The sequence below is a fragment of the Pantherophis guttatus genome, chromosome 9 (genome assembly GCF_059756535.1).
Source record: "Pantherophis guttatus breed Tessera chromosome 9, ASM5975653v1, whole genome shotgun sequence".
In the NCBI taxonomy this organism is placed as follows: domain Eukaryota; kingdom Metazoa; phylum Chordata; class Lepidosauria; order Squamata; family Colubridae; genus Pantherophis; species Pantherophis guttatus.
In genome coordinates, this window is record NC_142071.1 from 19,496,857 (window position 1) to 19,517,485 (window position 20,629).

General features: G+C 42.2%; 1 protein-coding gene across 3 annotated transcripts in view; it reads right to left on the minus strand.

Moving 5' to 3' along the window:
* The window catches only part of KIRREL3 (kirre like nephrin family adhesion molecule 3), an 847,361-nt gene that overhangs the window by 166,908 nt on the left and 659,824 nt on the right, over positions 1–20,629 (minus strand). For all 3 annotated transcript variants that reach the window (XM_034421931.3, XM_034421932.3, XM_087876028.1), the window contains exons 6-7: positions 14,822–14,972; positions 2,389–2,494 (exon numbers count right to left, since the gene is read on the minus strand). In XM_034421931.3, the coding sequence (XP_034277822.1) occupies positions 2,389–2,494; positions 14,822–14,972 (257 nt within the window). The remainder of the gene's footprint in view (positions 1–2,388; positions 2,495–14,821; positions 14,973–20,629) is intronic.

Consider the following 20,629-nt stretch of genomic DNA (forward strand, 5'->3'; position numbering starts at 1 on the left):
CCAAATTTGTATCTTTGTTCTACCTCCAGATATTAAGCTTCTGAAGAGTCGTAGATCTGGATCTCCCAGACATTTAACATGTCTGGGAGAAAAGTTGAAAAGCCATCATGTAGGTGGCTTTAATGAAATTAACAAAGTTGAAGTCATGAAGTCAAACGCTATGCAGGAAACATATAATAAAGCAATTCTTTCCAAAACAGAGTCCACATTCAGCATGTGAGTTCTGTAAGTTACATCTCTGAGCAGATGGTTTTGCTTGTCCACTGTCAATGCTTTCTAAACAGCCTCAGTATGTTAGATCAGGAAGAAGCTGCCACATGTGTTACGGTAGCAGCTCCAACAAAATCCACACAGACTGTTACCAAGCTGAGACAACTGGAGTTCATTACTGAATAACAACATCATCAACACAAAGAATTTCCAGTGCAACATTTGGTGGGCCTGTCACCAGCTTTATCTGCTCAGCCTAGGGACAGAAGTGAGAAATCAGCAGAAGTGTGCCGTGTTCAGCTAGAGAAGAGCATGTCTTCCATATTCCAAGCAGTTAATTGGACTAAAACAACAGTCCCCCTCCACATCTGCTCTTTTTGAGTCTGTACTTATAAATGGTTTAATAAAGCAGTACTCAAAGAATGTCTGGATGAAAACAGAGACATTCCCAGCCAGTTAAGCAATCCAACTTTCAATGGATGATTCACAGAAATGATACCAGGAGCTTTGGACCTGGTGGTGGATGTAGTGAGTAGGACAAAGGGGTTTTACAAGTGAAAGTTTATCTTAATAGTGAAGAACTGTTAAGTGTCAAGTGCTACAGAAATCACACGATCCAGGCAGTTCAAAAGGGCATAAAGGTTTATTGCAAGCTTAAGTTCTCTACAAGAATCTGAACTACTGCATTTGACCCCTCCCTTGAGCTCAGCCTGGTCATCTCCTACACTAAGCTTAAAAAAACATTTCCCATCTTGAAGCAACCTCTAGCTGACCTTGGCAAAACTCAACAAACTCAATATAGTTAATGCTCAAAAGAGAGACCACCAGGAAGTATCAAAGCTGCAAGAAATTCAAATGAAGAATTAGGAAAATTAAGTATTGTTGACAGGTATGTTTGATTCAAAGAGGACAATATCTGCTAAATGTTTCTTGTCCCATTAATCTGTGCCTCCCAACTGTGAGACCGTCAAAAAGAATTCCAGTCGGGCATGTGCGCACTCTTCTGCGCATGCACAGATCACCTATGATGATGTCCGGGTAAGTGAGCAGAGCCTCCCGTCGGCTTTACTACCTGTTCTTGCGAAACGGTCCGAATTGGGGGCAACCCACCAGTGGACTGAATTGACTAGAATATATAATTCTATTCCGTTATTTATATAGTGTTGACCATGACTCTTGAAACACATTGTTAGCTTAAGTTTAATAGTGAATCTTAGTCCCTAGAACAATGATGGCTAACCTTTTTGCCATTGCATGCCAAAAGCTGGGGGAGTGTGGGGTGGTCGCAGGGGCGCATGCCCACACCCATAATTCTATGTGCCCTGCCCCTCCCATGCATGTGCGCGCAACCCCCCCATGCTCCCCCCACTTTTGGCATGTGATGGCCTGGTGGGCCCGGTAGGCCCGTTTTTTGCCCTCCCCAGGCTCCAGAGGCTTTCTAGAAGCCCGGGGACGGCAAAAACAGCCTTCCCCACCACTCCAGAGGCCGGAAACACTTCCGGTGGGCCCAGAAGACCCAAAACGCATGCGTGCTGGAGCTGAGCTAAGGCAACACTCGCATGCCCACCAATATGGCTTGGTGTGCCACCTGTGGCATGCGTGCCATAGGTTCGCCATCACGGCCCTAGAATATATACTTGTGGATCATTTTACTCTAAATGTCTACTAACAAACAGATATAGCAGAAAAAAAAAAGTACTGTTAATTTTTTTGGAAATACTATCTTCCCAGCAACTCAACATATCTACTCCTTATGTTTCCTATTGTTGCCTGCAAGTAGAAAACTATAACTTCTTAGCCCAGCTAATGTTTACATCAGATGCAGTGATTGAGTTGGCTTTAATTATTAATCAGTTTTGTTTTACACATTCAAGGGAACAGATAATAATAATAATAATAATAATAATAATAATAATAATAATAATAATAATAATAATTTTATTTCTATACCGCCCTTCTCCCGAAGGACTCAGGGCGGTGTACAGCCTATTTAAAAACACAGACAAAACAATGATATAAAATTTAAAATAATTAAATAAGTGGCTCAAATTTAAAACCCCAATAAATAGAAATAGTAACAAGCATTTCTATGGTTGTAAGCAGTCTAAAACATTCAAGCAAGCAAGCAAGGATAAATGATGGTTATTTCCAGACGAACTTACAAACTTATGAACTTACCTGTATTGTGTAACTGCTGGATTAGCTTTGGCAGAGCAGTGAAACTTTACTGTATTGTCTTCAAGGACAGGCTGAGGTTCTACTGACAGATTGACGAGAGGTGGATCTGTAAAAAAAACAATGGCCAATTTATTACCTTTCATGCTTTTGTGTACAGAACTGTGTCTTTCTGAAGAAAGGCTCCCGTTTGCTCTACTGTTGTGATGTATGGATGTGCGGTAACTAGCCAAGATACCAATTTGACCTTTCAGTGTCTAAAATCTAATGGCCCAACAATGAAATCCCTTTTCTTGAAGGAATGATAGCTTTAAAGGCAGGGTAAATCTGGGAGCAATTACTACTTGTTTGGCAATTTCTTCCCCAAATGACTATGGGAAGGTCACTCATTTGCTATGTATCTTCAATTCTATATCTGGATAGATCCAAAGGATTTGTTGAGCAGAATAGATAAGTAAGGGAGCCAAAGGCATCCTTACTTATCTTCCTTACAGCAGAAAAACAGATCTTCACAGGGACAGCTGAGGCCATTTTATTCCTGAGGGACATGACTCTTGCAAGCATTTTACTATTTTATTAAGGCATTTGAACTGACAAATTTCAGGGACTCCATTATCATGGTGCTTAACAAGGAGCGACTGTCTATAATCCTCTTGATACTTTCAGCGAAGAATTATTTTGCATTCTTGATCTTCCAACCAGGCTTCTTTAGCTGTATTACTTTTTTTTAGAAAAAGCAAAACAAAACAAAACCATTTGCCCATGCATTTTGGGTTTGGATCAAACTAAGCATCTCAAGGCATAGGATGCCTTTTGTCAAAGCCCAAGAAGACTCCTAATAAAAGTAAACCTGTGATTAGACAGTAGACATGCCAGCCTCTCAGCTCCATTGTTTTCTTCCTCCTCTTTTCTCAGAAGAGAAGCAAAATACAAAAGTAATTGGTGGGTTTGCAGACATGATCTATTTTCTTATGTCGTGCATCATCAAATTTCTTACAAAGCCTAATAGTAGCCTGATTTTGCTTGAATTATGTGTATGGTCCTGATATAGGAACCCAAGAACTGGTACTTTTTGGAGACACAGAATACAACTTTAGAACTATGACAAAATTCCACCAAAATCATGGATGTGCTGTTCAAAGAGATTCATCTTTTCTCTCCCAATGGGATCAGAACTATTTCAAGATCCATATAATAGTAAGGAAATGTTTAGCAAAAATCCAGGAAAAATTGTTCTCTCTCCTCTCCCTCTCCCCTCTCTCCCCCCTCTCTTCTCTCTCTCCTCTCCCCCTCTCTCCCCTCTCTCCCCCCTCTCTCCCTCCTTCCTCTGTCTCTCTCTCTCTTCTCTCTCTCTATGAATAGAGTGATATATATATATGATTTCACACCATTTTTCAAGGAATTGTAGAAATGTCAACTGCACAATTACTGGGTGAGTGAATTGTTAAAACTCAATATAGTGACGGGTATAGAATGATATGAATTTTCACATACCTATAAAATATGAAGAATATGAAGGCGTTTCTCTTAGCCTTTTATTTGGTACATGTTGGGAAGTGTTTGTATTGTCTGTATTGTAATGTTTGTAAATGCAGACTGACACACAGTTTCTGGAACGGTTACTTAAACATAGTTTTACATGCACTCATTAGTTATGGCACATTCCTGACATCAAAGGCCAATTTTAAATTGCCTATAAACCTGTTTATAAGCAAGACAATTTCCACAATTTTAAATGAGCTTCCTTTATGAACCCAAGTACCAGCCGTTTCAACACACAGCCCATCTGCCTGTGGCCAACGGTTGCAAATAAGTCATTAATTAAACTAATCCAGGACAGTGGTGAGAATGGGGTTAATTCTTGTACTGCAAATTAAGTTGTCATATAGTCACATTTGAAACAGGAGGCACTTGTCATCTAGCAGATCGGTTCCTTCTGTACCGCCTGTGCCAGATTGCCTCTATTTCCCAACTGTGTTCTGGCTGACACAGATTTGCTGGAGGCGGATGCTCGATTATGCTCCACTTGGCAGCTCACGCTGAGATATAGGCATGTGCCCTGCCAGTGGGTGGGTCAGGAAGAATCATCCTGAAAAAACAGACTTAAAGCACCTGACAATGCCTATAATGTTTTGCACTGTGATGTAGAAAGCTCTTCTGAACATGACGCTTGCTGAAGCAGTTTGGGTTTGAGGTCTGAATGGAAGCCACCCAAAGTCAAAGAAAAGGTAAAAGAAATGCAGAAACCAGGTGAAAACTAAGGAAAGGGGTAGGAATCAGGTGAGAAGGTTGGTGCGATGGAAAGGAAGACCAGGAATTTAAGAATTTATGAGGGTCCTCAGCAGAGTCACACATTGCTAGCAAGACAGACAAAACTATGGAATGAGGTTCTTACGTCACACAACACAGTTGTAAACAGTTGCCTGGGTTTCTGAGCAGTTCAAGATCCCCCATGATCATTTATTTCCCAGGTGCACAGAACCAAAAGAAAGAGTGGGTTGGGCAGGAGATGCCAGGTCACCAATGAAGTGATCAGCTACAACTACCAGGTGTAACAAGGTGAGAACCAGTAAAGAATGGAAAGGCTTCTATCCTTTGAAACAATATACTCTTCATAGTTCACTAGAATTTTTGTTTCAGTGGTAAAGAATGATATATGATTCATTAAAGGTAAGTAGCAAATCCTTCTCAAGTTTCCATTACTCAAATTTCCACCTTCTTCTTCTTCTCAGATTTTAATTTTGTGCCTGGCTATGACCACACCATTTTGCACTGTTAGATGTTTGTATCTTCCATAAAGTGACCTTCCTGTGACTACAACATTCCACAGTGCCAAATCTTTGTATTTTCCACCATATCTCTCTCTCTCTCTCTCTCTCTCTCTCTCTCTCTCTCTCTCTTTAACCTATCTCCATGAGTATCTTTTGTGAATCAAACAAGGAAAGGAGTCATGTCAATGACTCTGGAGTACTTACAAGAGGAAGAGCAAGCCAAATTAAGCTGAACAAATACACAAGCTAAATATTGTCTTTTCTATGGATGCGGTCTGATTGTGGAATTGATTAATCAGATGCCTTTTTCATGTTCTGTCATTTACAGGTTACAGAATAACAGAGTTGGAAGGGACGTGGGAGGTCTTCTACTCCAACCTCCTTCTCAGGCAGGAAACCCTATACCATTTCAGACAGATGGTTGTACAATCTCTTCTTAAAAACTTCCAGTATTAGAGCATCCACAACTTCTGGAGGCAAGCTGTTCCACTGGTTAATTGTTCTCACTGTCAGGAAATCTCCTCTTAGTTCTAGGTTGCTTCTCTCCTTGATTGGTTTCTATCCATTGCTTTTTGTCCTGCCTTCAGGTGCTTTGGAAAATAGGTTGACTCTCTCTTCTTTGTGGCAACCCCTGAGATATTAGATCACTGCTATCATGTCACCCCATGTTTTCCCTTAAACTAGACATACTCAATTCCAGCAACTGTTCTTCATATGTTTTAGCCTCCAGTTCCCTAATCATCTCTGTTGTTCTTCTCTGCACTCTTTCTAGAGTCCCAACATCTTTTTTACACTGTGGTGATTTACAATTACATTTGCTGTAGAATGATTCCATTTCTGGAGTCTTTGGTAAGTACAACTTTCAGAAAGATGTCATTGCACTCCCTACACTTGTTCAGCTAGTGTGTGTTATCTGTTTTCCAGATTTCTGGTGGTTATTGGGAGTCATTATTCTCTCCAATACTCTGAATGCCTAGATTGCTGTTGATTCAGTTGCTTCTGACACCACTGCTACAGTGCCGTTTTTATGGATTTTTGCTTTAATCAGTTGTACCTACTGGTGGAGCATTTTAGGAGATAAAACAGGGGGAAAAAACTTCACATAATTAGCCTTTGTGCCCAGTACTATTACAGCAATGCATTTTTGGGTGAGGTTACCTAGGAGTAAATTCCAATAATTCCAACCAATTTTTCTTCCAGGAGAGTAAAATACAGGATGATGGTCTAAAGGCCAGCATCTGTTGTGATGTAATAGACGTTGTTCATGCCAAGAGTCAACCCAAATGCCTGTGGAGCAATTGGGAAGAAGATATTGCCTTTAAAATGTGCAAAATGTATTTAATTCATCACTCGCGAACTTAGACATCCTGAATAAGGAGAGATACATTCTGTTCGATTACTGAGTGCAAATTTCAAATATATTGGCACCCCAGCAATACATTTGAATCTGCAACCATTAATTATGGCTCCATTTGTTTTGCTCTTCCCTGCTAATGGTGAGTCTTCTTAGTATCAGTATTGTGTAACCTTGCTTAGCAGAGAATGAGCATCATCTGATCCAAAAATTCCACTAGCCAGATGGAGAAGTAGACTATTCTGGACGGCCCAACTGCCATCTGCTTCTCATGAGTATAAAACAGGTGGTTGGGCAGCCTTTAGTCCCTGGTATGATGTAGAATTATAGTCCCTGATGGTACTGTGGACACTTAGAAGCTTCAATGGCAGTTGGAATAGACAGAACAGAAAAACAGAGTTGGAAGGGTCCTTGGAGGTCTTCTAGTCCAACCCACTGCCCAAGCAGGAAACCCTATATCATCTTAGACAAATGGTTGCCTGAGCTCTCCTTAAAAATCTCCCGTGTTAGAGCACCCATAACTTCTGGAGGCAAATCATTCCAATGATTAGTTGTTCCAACTGTTGGGAAATTCCAGAACTAGGTTTGTTCTCTCCATGGGATAGTCGGTGGTCAGTGACAGGAATTTGAGTTCTTCTTTGATGCTTGGAGTTTTCTCGCTCAAAAGAATTTAAATCTAAATGACGGCTAACTGTCCCTTTGCATAGAAGTACCAACTCGATACAAATACTTAAGAACAGGAGCAAGTAGCCTCCATCTCTTTCTCTAGCAGTAGGCTGTATGCAGAGGTGGGTTTCACACAATTTTACCACCAGTTTGCCGAAAATGTGAGCGCACGTGCACAGCCTTCCATGCATGCGCTTTGCTCACATGCGTGGCTTGCACACATGCACGCGGCTTAGAAAATGTGGCTAAATAGGACAGCATAGCGCTGGGGCAGGTGGGTCGCCACTACCGTTTTGCCTGAACTAGATTTGTTCTCCAAACCGGCTGAATTTGTTCTCCAAACCGGTTGAATACCACCACTGGCTGTATGAGTAGACTATTGAAAAAAAAAAAAAGTCACAGCATCATGAAGAAAAGAAAAGCTTTTGCAAAATTTCACTTGATCAAGAGCAGGAGATAGGTCAGTTTAGACAAATCCCCGAGATCAATGGCATTTGTGTCCCTTATTAAAAAAAGAAAACAGCCTGAAACTTCATTGCTGGAGAATGATATCCACTCCCAGCAACTTTGGACCTGACTTTGAGCATCTTGAGAAAAATAAAGTGGATACCTTAATCCCTCTAATCTCATCCTGTTACAAAGGACCTAGCTGCTTATAGGCAACTTTTTTTTTTGTTTTTTTTTAGCAAGGTTCACTATGGCACATCACATTATCTGGAGAATGGCAGGATTCTGTAGAATGAACTGGAAAAACCAGAGAATTGTGCTTTTTTTTTTTTAACTAATGAAACTCACTTAGCAAAAGCAGATTGGATGGAAGAATGAAAGAAAAGCCAAAATAAGAGCCTGGTAGTAGTCAAAATGGCTTGGGGTAAATTATTCCCTTGCCGAATTTACCCTCGTAGTAGTGAGGGTTTTACCAAGCTGTAATGAATGGGAGCTTGTTGGGAGTATAGCCACGGTCTTCTGGCTGGGAAATTATGATGAGAAATTATAGGTATTTTCAATTTGCTTTAATCTCATTTTTAAAATGTGCAATCCAAATTACAATAAAGGCAAGCACAGGTTGGAATTTAAATGAGATGTGCTCCCACAACAGCCCAGAAACATCCAGTACACTCTTAATTCATTTGCAGGCATCTTGACACTTCTCTATTGTTACACAACAACAGCTAATCACCTTCCTTTATTATGTATGAATCAAGCTTCTCTTCATAGTTCTCCCTTTGTTTGACAATGCAGTCCTAGGATCTACAAACGGATCCTCTTTGTGCTCCTAGAAAGCAGATTCCCCCCCCCTGCTTTTCAATGTATGTTTTTCCCCTATAGTAGTTTAACAAATTCTACTGTAGGTTAAGGACAAATAAAAGTCTTTTTTATTTTCCCTGTGAAAAATCAAAACATCCATCCAGCTTCCTAATGGCCTTATAAAGGCAAGCTAAAGATTTCTACCCTAGAAATCAAGTGAAATTTGCATAAACGCAGACAAATATTTATTCAGCATAATGGAATTTTATTGGGTTGCAATTGATCATTTGTGTAAGCCGTTTGTAAGTAATAGAGTCACAGAAGGAGATGGCCCTGCATTTTAGCTCATGAAAGGGACTGCTTATAAACCAGCATAGCTACAAAGCAATTTTAAATTTTTCCTTGAAATGGAATGGAATGAAAGTTCCAATCCATTCTTCTTCTTCTTGGAAATGTTTAGTTGGTGGAAATATAAGGTGGAAATGCAAACACAGCTTGGGCCTGTTCTTAATATTTGAGGATGGAACTGACAATCATTCTAGACAGAAGGATGCAATTGTTGGAAGAAAAATCCATCTGGTTCAGTTCCAAGTTGGGAGAAAGACACTGGAAACATGGAGGCTGATTGGAAAGATGGTTTAATGATGAAGCAGAACCACCAAGAACATGGTTCTGGTGCAGCTGACCATGTAGACTTGAGAGTGGGTTTTTTTTATACCTTCTCTTGGGCTTTGCACTTGAGCTTCCTGTTCCTGTGCAAGAATATGTATTCTGTTGGCTGTTGTAGGAGTTATGTAGGGGTCATAGCTGGCTCTGTAGGTTGTCTGAGCTAGATTTGGTTGAAGTTTAGATTGCTGATGCAGTGCAAAGTTTGGACTGCTGATGATACCTTTGCTGGATCTTGGTTGAGGGTATTTCCTTATGAATAGCACTATCTATCTCTTTATCTCTTAAGTGCTGACATCTGCTGTGGGCTATTAAGAAAAGGTAGGGGCTGCTTTCCAAGAGCATGTTTCTCCATTTTTCCCTTTAGGGAAATATAATATTCTGCCTTTTTAATATTTCCTAAGATATTTCATTCTTCTAGGAGAGGGGTGGGTGCTAACTTTCTACACAATGAATGGGACAAGGCTGGAACTTGCTATTAGTTCAAGCAGTATTAAGTCTATTTTAGGGATTACACTATACATTTTGAATGCTTTTTGTTTTAACCCAAAGGAAATCACACTGCCAAGTTCAAGCAATCAGATACAGATTAACAGAGATGGAAGGGACCTTGTAGGTCATCTAGTCCAACCCCCCTGCCCAGCAGACCCTACACCATTTCTGACAAATGGCAGTCCAGTCTCTTCTTGAAAGCTTCCAGTGATGAAGCTCCCACAATGTCTAAAGACAAGCTGTTCCATTGGTTGATTGTTCTCACTGTCAGAAAATTTCTCCTTATTTCCAGGTTGAATCTCTCCTTGATCAGTTTCCATCCATTGTTCCTTGTCTGGTCTTCAGGTGCTTTGGAGAATAGCTTGACCCCCTCCTCTCTGTGGCAGCCCCGCAAGTATTGGAAGACGGCTATCATGTCTCCCCTGGTCCTTCTCTTCACTAGACTAGCCATGCCCAGTTCCTGCAACCATTCACGATATGTTTTAGCCTCCAGTCCCCTAATCATTTTGGTTGCTCTTCTCTGCACTCTTCCTAGAGTTTCAACATCTTTTTTATAATGTGGTGACCAAAACTGGATGCAGTACTCTAGGTGTGGTCTTACTAAGGCTTTATAGATTTATACTGCCAATGTTTTGTGGCACAGACAATAGAGTGGGTTTACCATTTCTCACAAACTTCTGATTTCTGAAGATATTGCAAACTTAAACACAGAGTGTGAGCAGAGCAGAAGAAAGCTATCGGTGCAGTGCAAGAAGACTAAAAAAAAAACAAAAAACCCTGTCCCCTCCAGTTTGCTCCATCCTGGCACACAGGATGTGCTTTCCATGTAGCCCCTGGGCTTTAGCTATATAAATAGTTTATGGCATATAAAGCCATTAAACATGATTTTAATCCCACTTGTGATGTTTGGCACATTACTCACAGGAGGCCTGCTTTGATATGGCTGATGGTATGAAAATCACTTTGAACAGATGTTTCAGCTGGAGTTGCTCACTCTCTGTAACAAAGCTCAGGTTCATCTTTTGGAGAGCTGGGTGGGATGAAGAGCTGGAGGTCCTCTGCTGTTTAATGACAGGTAATTGAAAGGGACATGGTGGCTCAGTGGCTAAGACACTGAGCTTGTCAATCGAAAGATCAGCAGTTCAGCGGTTCGAATCCCTAGTGCTGCATAACGGGGTGAGCTCCTGTTACTTGTCCCAGTTTCTGCCAATCTAGCAGTTCGAAAGCACATAAAAAATGCAAGTAGAAAAATAGGGACCACCTTTGGTGGGAAGGGAACAGCATTCCATGCACCTTTGGCGTTTAGTCATGCCGGCCACATGACCACGGAGACGTCTTCGGACAGCGTTGGCTCTTCGGCTTTGAAACGGAGATGAGCACCACCCCCTAGAGTCGGGAACTACTAGCACGTATGTGTGAGGGGAACCTTTACCTTTACCTTAAAGGCTCATATTGACTACTTTCATTTTGAGCCCCAGTGATTTATTTCAGCCACCCATGTTACATTTATATAAAATGAATTTCCCCTTAATCTGTCCTCCTTGAAAGATGCAGAACGTAGGTGACTTGTATTAGTACGTGTAGATATTTATGATGTCCTTTCAACCATGAAGAAATATTATTTCTGTAAAGTAATGAGGGTGGTTATTGGTTCAAAGAACAAATTCAGCTCTCACGCCATTCATCCCTTGCAGCATTGCTACTCAAAGCAACATCAGTTCAAACTGAGACTACCAATATTTGAAACATCAATGTATGGAAAAAGCTAGAATGACTATGCTAGAGTGGTAGTTTCCATTGGTCTAAAGAAGAATGGCCAATTTTGCACAAGGTTTCCCCAATCAATAAATCTCACTCATTAAATTTTCCTATCCTATTTTTATGGAATCACTGCAGGGGTGAAATGCTGCCAGCTCTATCTGGCTCGCGGGAGCAGGTAGCACCGGTTGTGGGTAGTTAGGAGAGCTGGTAGCGTGGTGGTGGGAGGCTCCGCCCCCCAAACTGGGACATTGTCATGTCCCGGTTTTGACCATCTGCATGGTGCATGCACATTAGTGGCCCGGTAGGAAAGGTAAGTACATTTCACCCCTTTCACACTGGAAGGTAGTTGACATGTTACATGCTCATCAGGAATGCCTGCTTCTGATTCAGCAATCCTGCTTCATTTTCAATTTGGAATGCTATCCTATTTATATACTTCTAAAATTTCTTGTTTCTGTAATTGTCTATGGAGATTCTCAGTCATCCAGGTCATGGTTGTCCCAAAGGTGCTTCTTTCTTTGTTTTTCCTTGAAGATGTTTCACTTCTCATCCAATGACTCTCTCTAAGAGTCATTGAGGCTGTTTGGAGGACACAAACAAATCTCCAAGTGGCCTTAACGTCCCTCAGATAGAGGGATAAGATAACCAGATAACTGCAAAGAATATAAATCCTTCCATTCTCCACCATTCAGTCAGAATGAAGAAGCTGCTTAGATGAAAAGCAAAACATCTTCAAAAAAAACAAAAGAAGCCCAGTTGCCTTTTAAAAGAAGCACCTTTGTGTCTGTAACTTTTAACTGGGCAAAATGGTGCAAGGAATTTTCAACCAACTTTTTCAAATTGGCTAACTGACACAATGCACACAAAATCCAGGAGACGTTCCTGTGGAACTGAAATTTGGCAAGTTGTAGAAAATATTTTATGACATGCAAAAAGGACCATGAAGCATTTTATGGCTTAATACAAAAAGTCATTAAACATTTCCTGTGGTCACTTCCTCATATTTAAGAGTGCCAGGAAGTTCAACATGGCAGTAGCATGGCATGCTACTTTCAGGGCAGAAACCTCTCCGAATAGTTCCCTGAATTTTTAAGAATCTGCCCTCTGCACCCTAAGATTTGAAAGGTCCCCCACCCTTTTGGTATATCAAAAGGTCCTAAAAATGTGGCTCTCCATCCCGGCCTTGTCAAGGATGCTTCCTTCCTTTCTTTTTCTTGTTCCCATTCAGCTTTGTTTTCCTTTGGCATCATTGTTCCTTTGTCTTGTATTGTTTCTGTATTTTTATAATTGTTGCTTATTTTTGAATGTTATACAAATTTGTAAGCCATCCAGAGCTGAAAAATTTGTTAAATTAAATTTAATTTAATTTAATGAAAAGTCTACTTATTTACTCGTGATGCGAGCATACTCTGTCCACAGGTTATAACCATTAAAGCAAGCCTTGTTTGCTGCTTAAAAAGACTTTCACACCTTCTCATTTAATAATGCTGCTGTACATCCATAATTTCCTCTGAGCTTCTTCCCATGTCGGTGTCCATTGTTCTGGGCTGATATCCTATTTACTCCACTTGGAAGCTACTATGTTGTTTCTCTCTCAACAGTTGACTTGAGACCACTTCTCAGCAATTTAAGCTTAAGCCAGCTAAATTACATTATTAACCCCTCTCTGAAAGTTTTCCCCCACTTTAATAACAACGAAGCACAGTGCCATCAAGACCTGTAAACTCAGCAACATACCTTCCCCTTTGCCCTTTCTGGGTCTCCCTAGACCTTCATTTCCAGAATGCTTTGAATCTTGGCAATTCATCTGGCAATAACTGCTAGCCATTGCAAACACTAAATTATTTAGGCTACAACTGCCTTGCATTTCGACGCGGCTGAGAAGATTCGTTCGGCCGTGATGACTGACCAGTGAAAGACTGCTCACTAGGAGTGAATTGATTCAAATAGTAGCAACTTCCCATATGTCATTTTGGAGTTTTTTGGGGAGCGGGGAGAGGTGCAGCACATTCAATTTCTTCAAGTAAACAAGAAGAAGCAATTTATTATGATCTCCCCTATACAGCTTCAGTACATGTATCATGAATGCCCTAAGAATATGTGCATTGTAAACATTCCTCCTGGGCAAACTACAGAATGTTATAATAACACCAAAAGTTTGCTAGTTGTTGGGTGTTCAATAATATAAGACATGTTCTGGCATCTTCTAAAGCCTTATTCTTAACTAGGAAAAAAAAAATCGATGATGCGGAAATCTATGTTTCTTTTCCATCAAGGCGAAGACAAATTCCTTATTTCTACTCTCTGTCTCTTACATTACTGAAAACCCTTGAGAATTCATCAACCATCTCCTACAGAACCATGCCCAACCATAAAAAAAGAGAGGAAGTTTGGCATTGCTGTCACCTCAATGCATTCCTTTCTGCATTGTTCTGCTGATCGATTTCAACAACAAACAAGGAGACAATTAAATTAGCGTGTGCATACACAGACATGCTCACATAGATTTGGTGTCCCAGTTTAACTGCCAAGCTCCCTTCCCTTCTTCCTCTCCCACCTCCCAAATATCTGGGAGCTACAGGGGGTTGAGGGTGTTAGTAATTCTCCAATAAATTTTTATGTTAATTGGATTAGGTAAAAGAGGATAGACCACAATAAATATATAGGTAACCTCATTTGTGACTCCCTCTCCATACAGTGTGAGCATCTGCAGAGATTCTCAGTCATCCAGGTCATGGTTGTCTCCAAGGTGCTTTTTCAAAAAGCAACTGGACTTTCTTTCTTTGTTTTTATTTGAAGACATTTCACTTCTCATCCAAGAAGCTTCATTGGTTCTGGCAGGATGATGGGCGAGATGCAGTGGTGAAATTCAATTTTTTTTACTACCGGTTCTGTGGGCATGGCTTGGTGTGGCTTGGTGGGCATGGCTTGGTGGGTATAGCAGGGGAAGGATACTGCAAAATCCCCATTTCTACCCCATTCCTGGGGAAAGGATACTGCAAAATCTCCATTCCCACCCCACTCTGGGGCCAGCCAGAGGTGGTATTTGCCGGTTCTCCAAACTACTCAAAATTTCCACTACCGGTTCTCCAGAACCTGTCAGAACCTGCTGAATTTCACCCCTGGCAAGATGGAAGGATTAATTTTGACAGGTATGGGAAGGGGATGGAAGAATCATATATTCTTTGCAATCATCTGGTCGTTATCACTCTCCCTGAGAGAATTGTTGAGGCCACTTGAGGGTTTATCTCAAGGTCAGCTGACTCAATGTGTAAATAGGTATGAAATCCGTGTGTAAATGGTCTGAAACCGATGAAGCTTCTTGTATGAGAAGTGAAACGTCTTCAAATAAAAACAAACAAACACAGAATGTCTAGTTGCCTTTTGAGAAAAAAAAACACACCTTTGATAGTGTGAATACTGTGGAATAAAATGCAAAAACGGACAGAAAAAGATGCACCCACTCCATCACACTCACGTTGGATGTCAATGGTGACTGAAGTCTCTTTTCCACTTGGAACCGCTTTGTTGGTAGCTCGGCAGATGATGATTTGGCCATTCTCGATGTCAGATGGAGAGACAAACAGGGTGCTCATGATGCTTTCTCTCTTGCCATCACGGACAACTGTCTGCAGAAGAAAGCAAAGAACCGGTTATTATGTTTGGTGTTCCGCTGAATGTATTTCCTGCCCTTTGCCAACCATTCTGCTTTAATTTGAGGGGAAAGAAATTCTTTTCCCTTAAGATTAAAGGAAACCTGGGCGAGAGTCTCAAAGGACGACATGGGTTCAGGAACCTTGTGCTAAGTAAGAAGGAATTTGTGTGTGAACTCTCTTTCCCTGTAGCTTCCTTGCTTTGTAGCTTCCATGTCTTCCCAATGGGAGACACCCTGAGGTTATTTCTTGCATTAGCTAGGACAAGGAGACGAGGTGTCAGAGTGAAGAAGTTTTTAATTAAATAATAAAAGTGCCGGTATCTTGCACTCCCAGCAAAAAAAATAGTAACCCTGAGACATCATTAAAGGACATCCTGAAGCATCCTGAGGAATACAATAGAAATATATATATATATTCTTTTGCAGAGGGAGAAATGTTTAGGAAATGGAAGGGCAAGTTTCAACACATTATTAACTTTTGGAAAAGGATAGACCATTTGAATAGGATCAGCCTTTAGCACTGAAACTATGCAAACTGACTGATCCTGCATTAAAAGGGAGACTTGAATTGGAGGAACAAACTGAAGCTAACAAGGTCAGCAATAAAATACAAAAGAAAGAGTGTGAAAAACCTATTTCGATTTCCATATTGCTAGCTCAAAGATTTAAAGAAATTGTACCAGCTAACAGTATGCTTTTAGTCTGAGAGAAAATATCAGTGATGGCATTCAAAGTCTTGAATGGAACCTCCGTGGCCATACCTCTTTCCAAGAATTAAGATCTGCCAAGAGAAGATGGGAGCACCATGTTATCTGGAGATACAAGTCAGAAATTTTTCGTTGTATCACCCAGACATATTAATGCTCTCCTGCCAGGAGCTTGAATCTGTTTCATCACAGATTTCAATTCCCACACCAAGTGAATTCACCAAAGCTCTTGGTTGCAAAAACAGATCTGTAATTTGTACTGATCGTTGCTTTATTATTATTTTTTTATTGCATCTTGTGCTAAGATACTTTAGGAAATGATTATGCATATTTCAGTAAATAATTTGTGGAGTAATGTGGTTGTGTCAGTCATTCCTGAGTTTCACACCTGTGCTATACTGTTGAGCTTTCAATGAACTGTAAGCCGTATGGAGGTCTTTGGTGAAATAGGCACTAAGCAGTATTATCTTCCAGTCCAAATTGCACAGGACAGAACAAGTTATGGATAGCAATCTGTTGGGTATCAGAAGTTCTTAGCAAAGTAATCAATAAATCTAGAACCAAGGGAAGTGAACATTTTCATTGGGTGCCTTGGAAAATGTCAAATATACCATACTGGATCCGGACCTGCTTGCTTATCTAAATTTCTAATATTTATCATTTCTTTCCACGAGCTCTTTCAGTCAGCATATTTAATTCTATCTAGTTAGACAAGCCATGCATATTAATAAAATAGAATATCTGAAAGCTGATTACCATGCGGCACTGAGCATGTTTTTGTATGCATCTCAAGAGGGCACCAGCCTTATGGCACGCCATTGCCAGCCCTTCACACTGCTAAATACCAAAGGTTGCCCGGGTGCAGTCATTGGAGAGACCCCATTCAAAAGCTTCATCTTTTTGTAATGTTTCATGAGAAGGGTGTGAATGCAGTTTGTCTCAGAATTAATTTCCTGTCATACCTGATCTGAATCTTTTGCTTGCTTTTATGGGGGCTTTAAGAATTGAGATATGCACTCCAGATAGATATTGGTATAGGTCCATACTAAAAAGCAGAGACATCACCCTGCCAACAAAAGTGCATATAGTCAAGGCTATGGCTTTCCCAGCTGCAATGGATGGCTGTGAAAGTTGGACCATAAGAAAGGCTGAGCGCCAAAGAATTGAGGCCTTTGAACTCTGGTGCTGGAGAAGACTCCTGCGAGTCCCTTGGACTGCAGTCAGTCCCTGACTGATCAAACCGGTCAGTCCTAGAGGAGATCAACCCTGACTGCTCTTTAGAGAGCCAGATCCTGAAGATGAAACTCAAATACTTTGGCCACCTAATGAGAAGGAAGGACTCACTGGAGAAGAGCTGAATGCTGGGAAAGATTGAGGGCAAAAGAAGAAGGAGACAACAGAGAACACGGTGGCTGGATGGGGTCACTGAAGCAGTCGGTGCAATCTTAAATGGACTCCAGGGAATGGTAGAGGACAGGAAGGCCTGGAGGAACATTGTCCATGGGGTCACGATGGATAGGACACAATTTCACAACTAACAACAACATAGGCCCATTCCCCCACTTTATTTAAGAATGTTAAATAGCCAGAATTTCAGAAATTCTGTTCTACAGGGAAGGGGATTCAAACAAATCAGCCCATTCCACTGCAAGATATGAGATTCAAGATTGGCACTCCTTTTTTGATGATGATGATGATGGTGATGATGAGTCAAAAGTAGATATTTACTGAGTTCTCTAGATTGTCTGCAAATGACCAAGTCTATATTTCTTCTTGACAAAGTCTTCAACCAGAAACAAATCTAGAGATTCTTTTGTGCTCAAGTGTTTTATCTGAGTTTTATCTTTAGCTGTGGATGGATCTTGCTCTCTACATCCTTGGACTTCAAGCCAATCATTTGATGCTTCTCTCTTCATCTGCACATTGCCTATCTGGAAATCTTTGCTTCCGCCCACTTTTCAATAACCGCTGGAATCATTCAGTGGAAATGGCTCCCCATAACCTTGTTCCTAAACAGCTTCTCCCCTTGTGAAATAAAGGCCAGCTTTTTTTCCTCCAGTAAAGGAAAGTTTCAAGGGAAAGTGAATCAGGAAGAACAGAACCTGGACAGTGGGAAGGACTGTGCTTTCTTTCTTTGCCTATCACTTCAAAGACATATTCTCTCCCCAAACAGAATAAATAGCAGACACAGATGGTTTGATTCAGGTTAGAAGGGCCGAATACATTTCAAAGGGCTTTAACATTTCCTTTCCATTGTGATCATGCAGGCTTCCAGTTCTGCAGTTTGCTTGGGGTGTGAGGAAATGTCACACTGGAAGAAACGAGAGGGGTGGTTTTTTTCTTTAAAAGAAGTGGCAGCCCGGTTCTCTCTCCTCCTATCCCTTATCAGGGATGGGCTGCTGGGGGTTCCCAGGTGTTTGGGAGTATCTCTAGATAAGATTCTGTGCAGTTTGGAGAACCCACAAATCCCACTGGCTGGCCCTGCCCACCCTGCCCCACCCCTCCCAGCAGTCCCCAAGCGGCCCGTTTTGGATCCAGGTAAGTGCAGGGCATGCGCGGAGGATCAGGGAGGGCAAAAAACGGGCCTACCAGAAGTTTGGGAAGGCTGGAACTGGGCCCATTTATGGCCTCCAGAGGGCCTCCAGAGCCCGGGGAGGCTGTTTTTGCCCTCCCAGAGGCTTGCAGAAAGCCTCCGGAGCCCGGGGAGGGCAAAAACACGCCCCCCCGGCTGTGGTACAGGAGCCCGACTAGGCCACACCCACCATGGCCACACCCACCCAGCAACCAGGCAGAAAATCCCTTGAGAACTACCTGCATTGAGAGACCATGTCAGTCTGCTGTACTTTTGAAATTTTAGCTTTTGCATGGAGAAGTGGAAATACGCTAAATTGCAACAAAGGGAACTTGGTGCAAATAGACACCTGATAATTAACCAAAGGCGTAGGTTTCTGATTGGACCCTGTTCCGAAGAATCACAATTGTCGAATGATTGTAAGTCGAGGTCTACCTGTACGGTAGAGATTCTTTCATAACTTTCAATGATATCTTATACTGTTTGTGTTACAGTAGTCAATTCATTGTTTAACCAGTGACTATTGATAAGAATAAAATATAAGTAGCTTTTCCCGCCTTTTCCTTCTTAGTTTGCATTTTTAGCTTGTCAGTTTAAAATTTTAATAAGTTTCTTTTTTAAAATTAAAGAGTTTTGTTACAAAAAGAAAGTTGCAAAAAAAAAAAGATGGTACTTTTGGTTAAAGCTTCAGGAGCTGGCTTCCTCAAAACCCGCCTATTTCTTATTTGTGCAGGCTGGTTCAACGGTCACATGATCATGGGGATGCTGCAATGGTCATAACTGTGAAAAACAGTCATAAGTCACATTTTTCAGTAAATTGTTGTAAGTTGAGGATTATCTGTATCATTTGTGAGCTAATACAGGAGGGGGGTGCAGACCTGGCAGGTATTACAGAGACCTGGTTGGGCCAAGAGGGTGAGTCCCCCTCGTAGAGATGTACCCACCAGGTTTCCGTGCATTCCATCAGCCAAGGGCCCAGGGCAGGGGTGGGGGGGTGGCGGTCGTTATAAAGGAAGGTCTTGATCCGAGGGAGGCCACTGTACCTCAGATAGCCGGTTGTGAGTCTCTCCTGGTGAAGTGGGGCCATGGGATGCAGGTGGGCCTGCTGATCGCGTACCTGGCTTCCTGCTACATGACAGCGGCCCTGCCCGAGCTTCTCAACGTTATTGCCGGGGTGGCGGTTGATACCTCCAGACTTTTGGTCATGGGGGATTTCAACCTGCCGTCTGCCGGTGAGGTGTCTGGAATGGCTCGGGAGTTTATGGCTTCCATGACAGCCATGGACCTGACACAATTCATTCATGGCCCCACTCACGCGGGAGGACACACTCTGGACCTGGTTTTTATCTCTGGTCGGTGGCTGAGTGGTCTGGATATAGGGGATATAGTTACTGAACCCCTGTCATGGTCAGACCATTCTCTCCTGAGGCTGGACTTTTTGACCGCTGCACCCCACTGCAGGGAGGCGGAACTGACCAGGTGGTTCCGCCCCAGGCGCCTGATGGATCCTGATAGGTTCCAGAGGGAGCTTGGGCCAGTTCCTGAAACTCTGGCTCACGACTTGGCTGAAGACCTGGTGGCTGCCTGGGATAGGACGGCCGACGGTGCTCTGGACCGAGTTGTGCCTTTGCGGCCTCTGACCCGATGCCGAACCTGCCCAGCTCCTTGGTTCTCCGAGGAGCTGAGGGAGATGAAGCGCTGGAAAAGACACCTAGAGAGTGGTTGGAGGGCCAGTCGCTCCGAATCCGACCGAACACTAGTTAGGTCTCATATTAAGACCTATCTAGTGGCGATAAAAGCTGCAAAGCGTAACCACTTTTCCGCTCTTATTGCATCGGCAGAGCCGCCTTGTTTAGGGTGACTCGCTCCCTCCTACATCAGGGAGCGTGGGAAGACCCCTTGCAAGGGCAGGCTGAGGATTTTGCACAGTATCTGCACGATAAAATCGCTCAGATTCGGGAAGGCTTGGACTCTGACTGGGTAGATCCTGGCGGGCTGACTGAGGCTGTTCTTGAGAATATTATCTGGGATGAGTTCGACCCTGTGACTCCTTAGGATGTGGACAGGATCCTGGGGAGGTTAAACGCAACCATATGTTTATTGGACCCGTGCCCCTCCTGGCTGGTACTGGCCACCCGGGAGGTAACACAAGGCTGGCTCCAGAGGATTATAAATGCTTCTTTGAGAGAGGGTTTCTTGCCTCCCACCTTGAAAGAGGCGGTGGTGAGGCCCCTCCTCAAGAAGCCTTCTCTGGACCCGGCTGTTTTGGCAAATTACCGTCCGGTCTCCAACCTTCGCTTTGTTGCGAAGGTTGTGGAGAGTGTGGTTGTGCGACAGCTCCCACAGTACCTG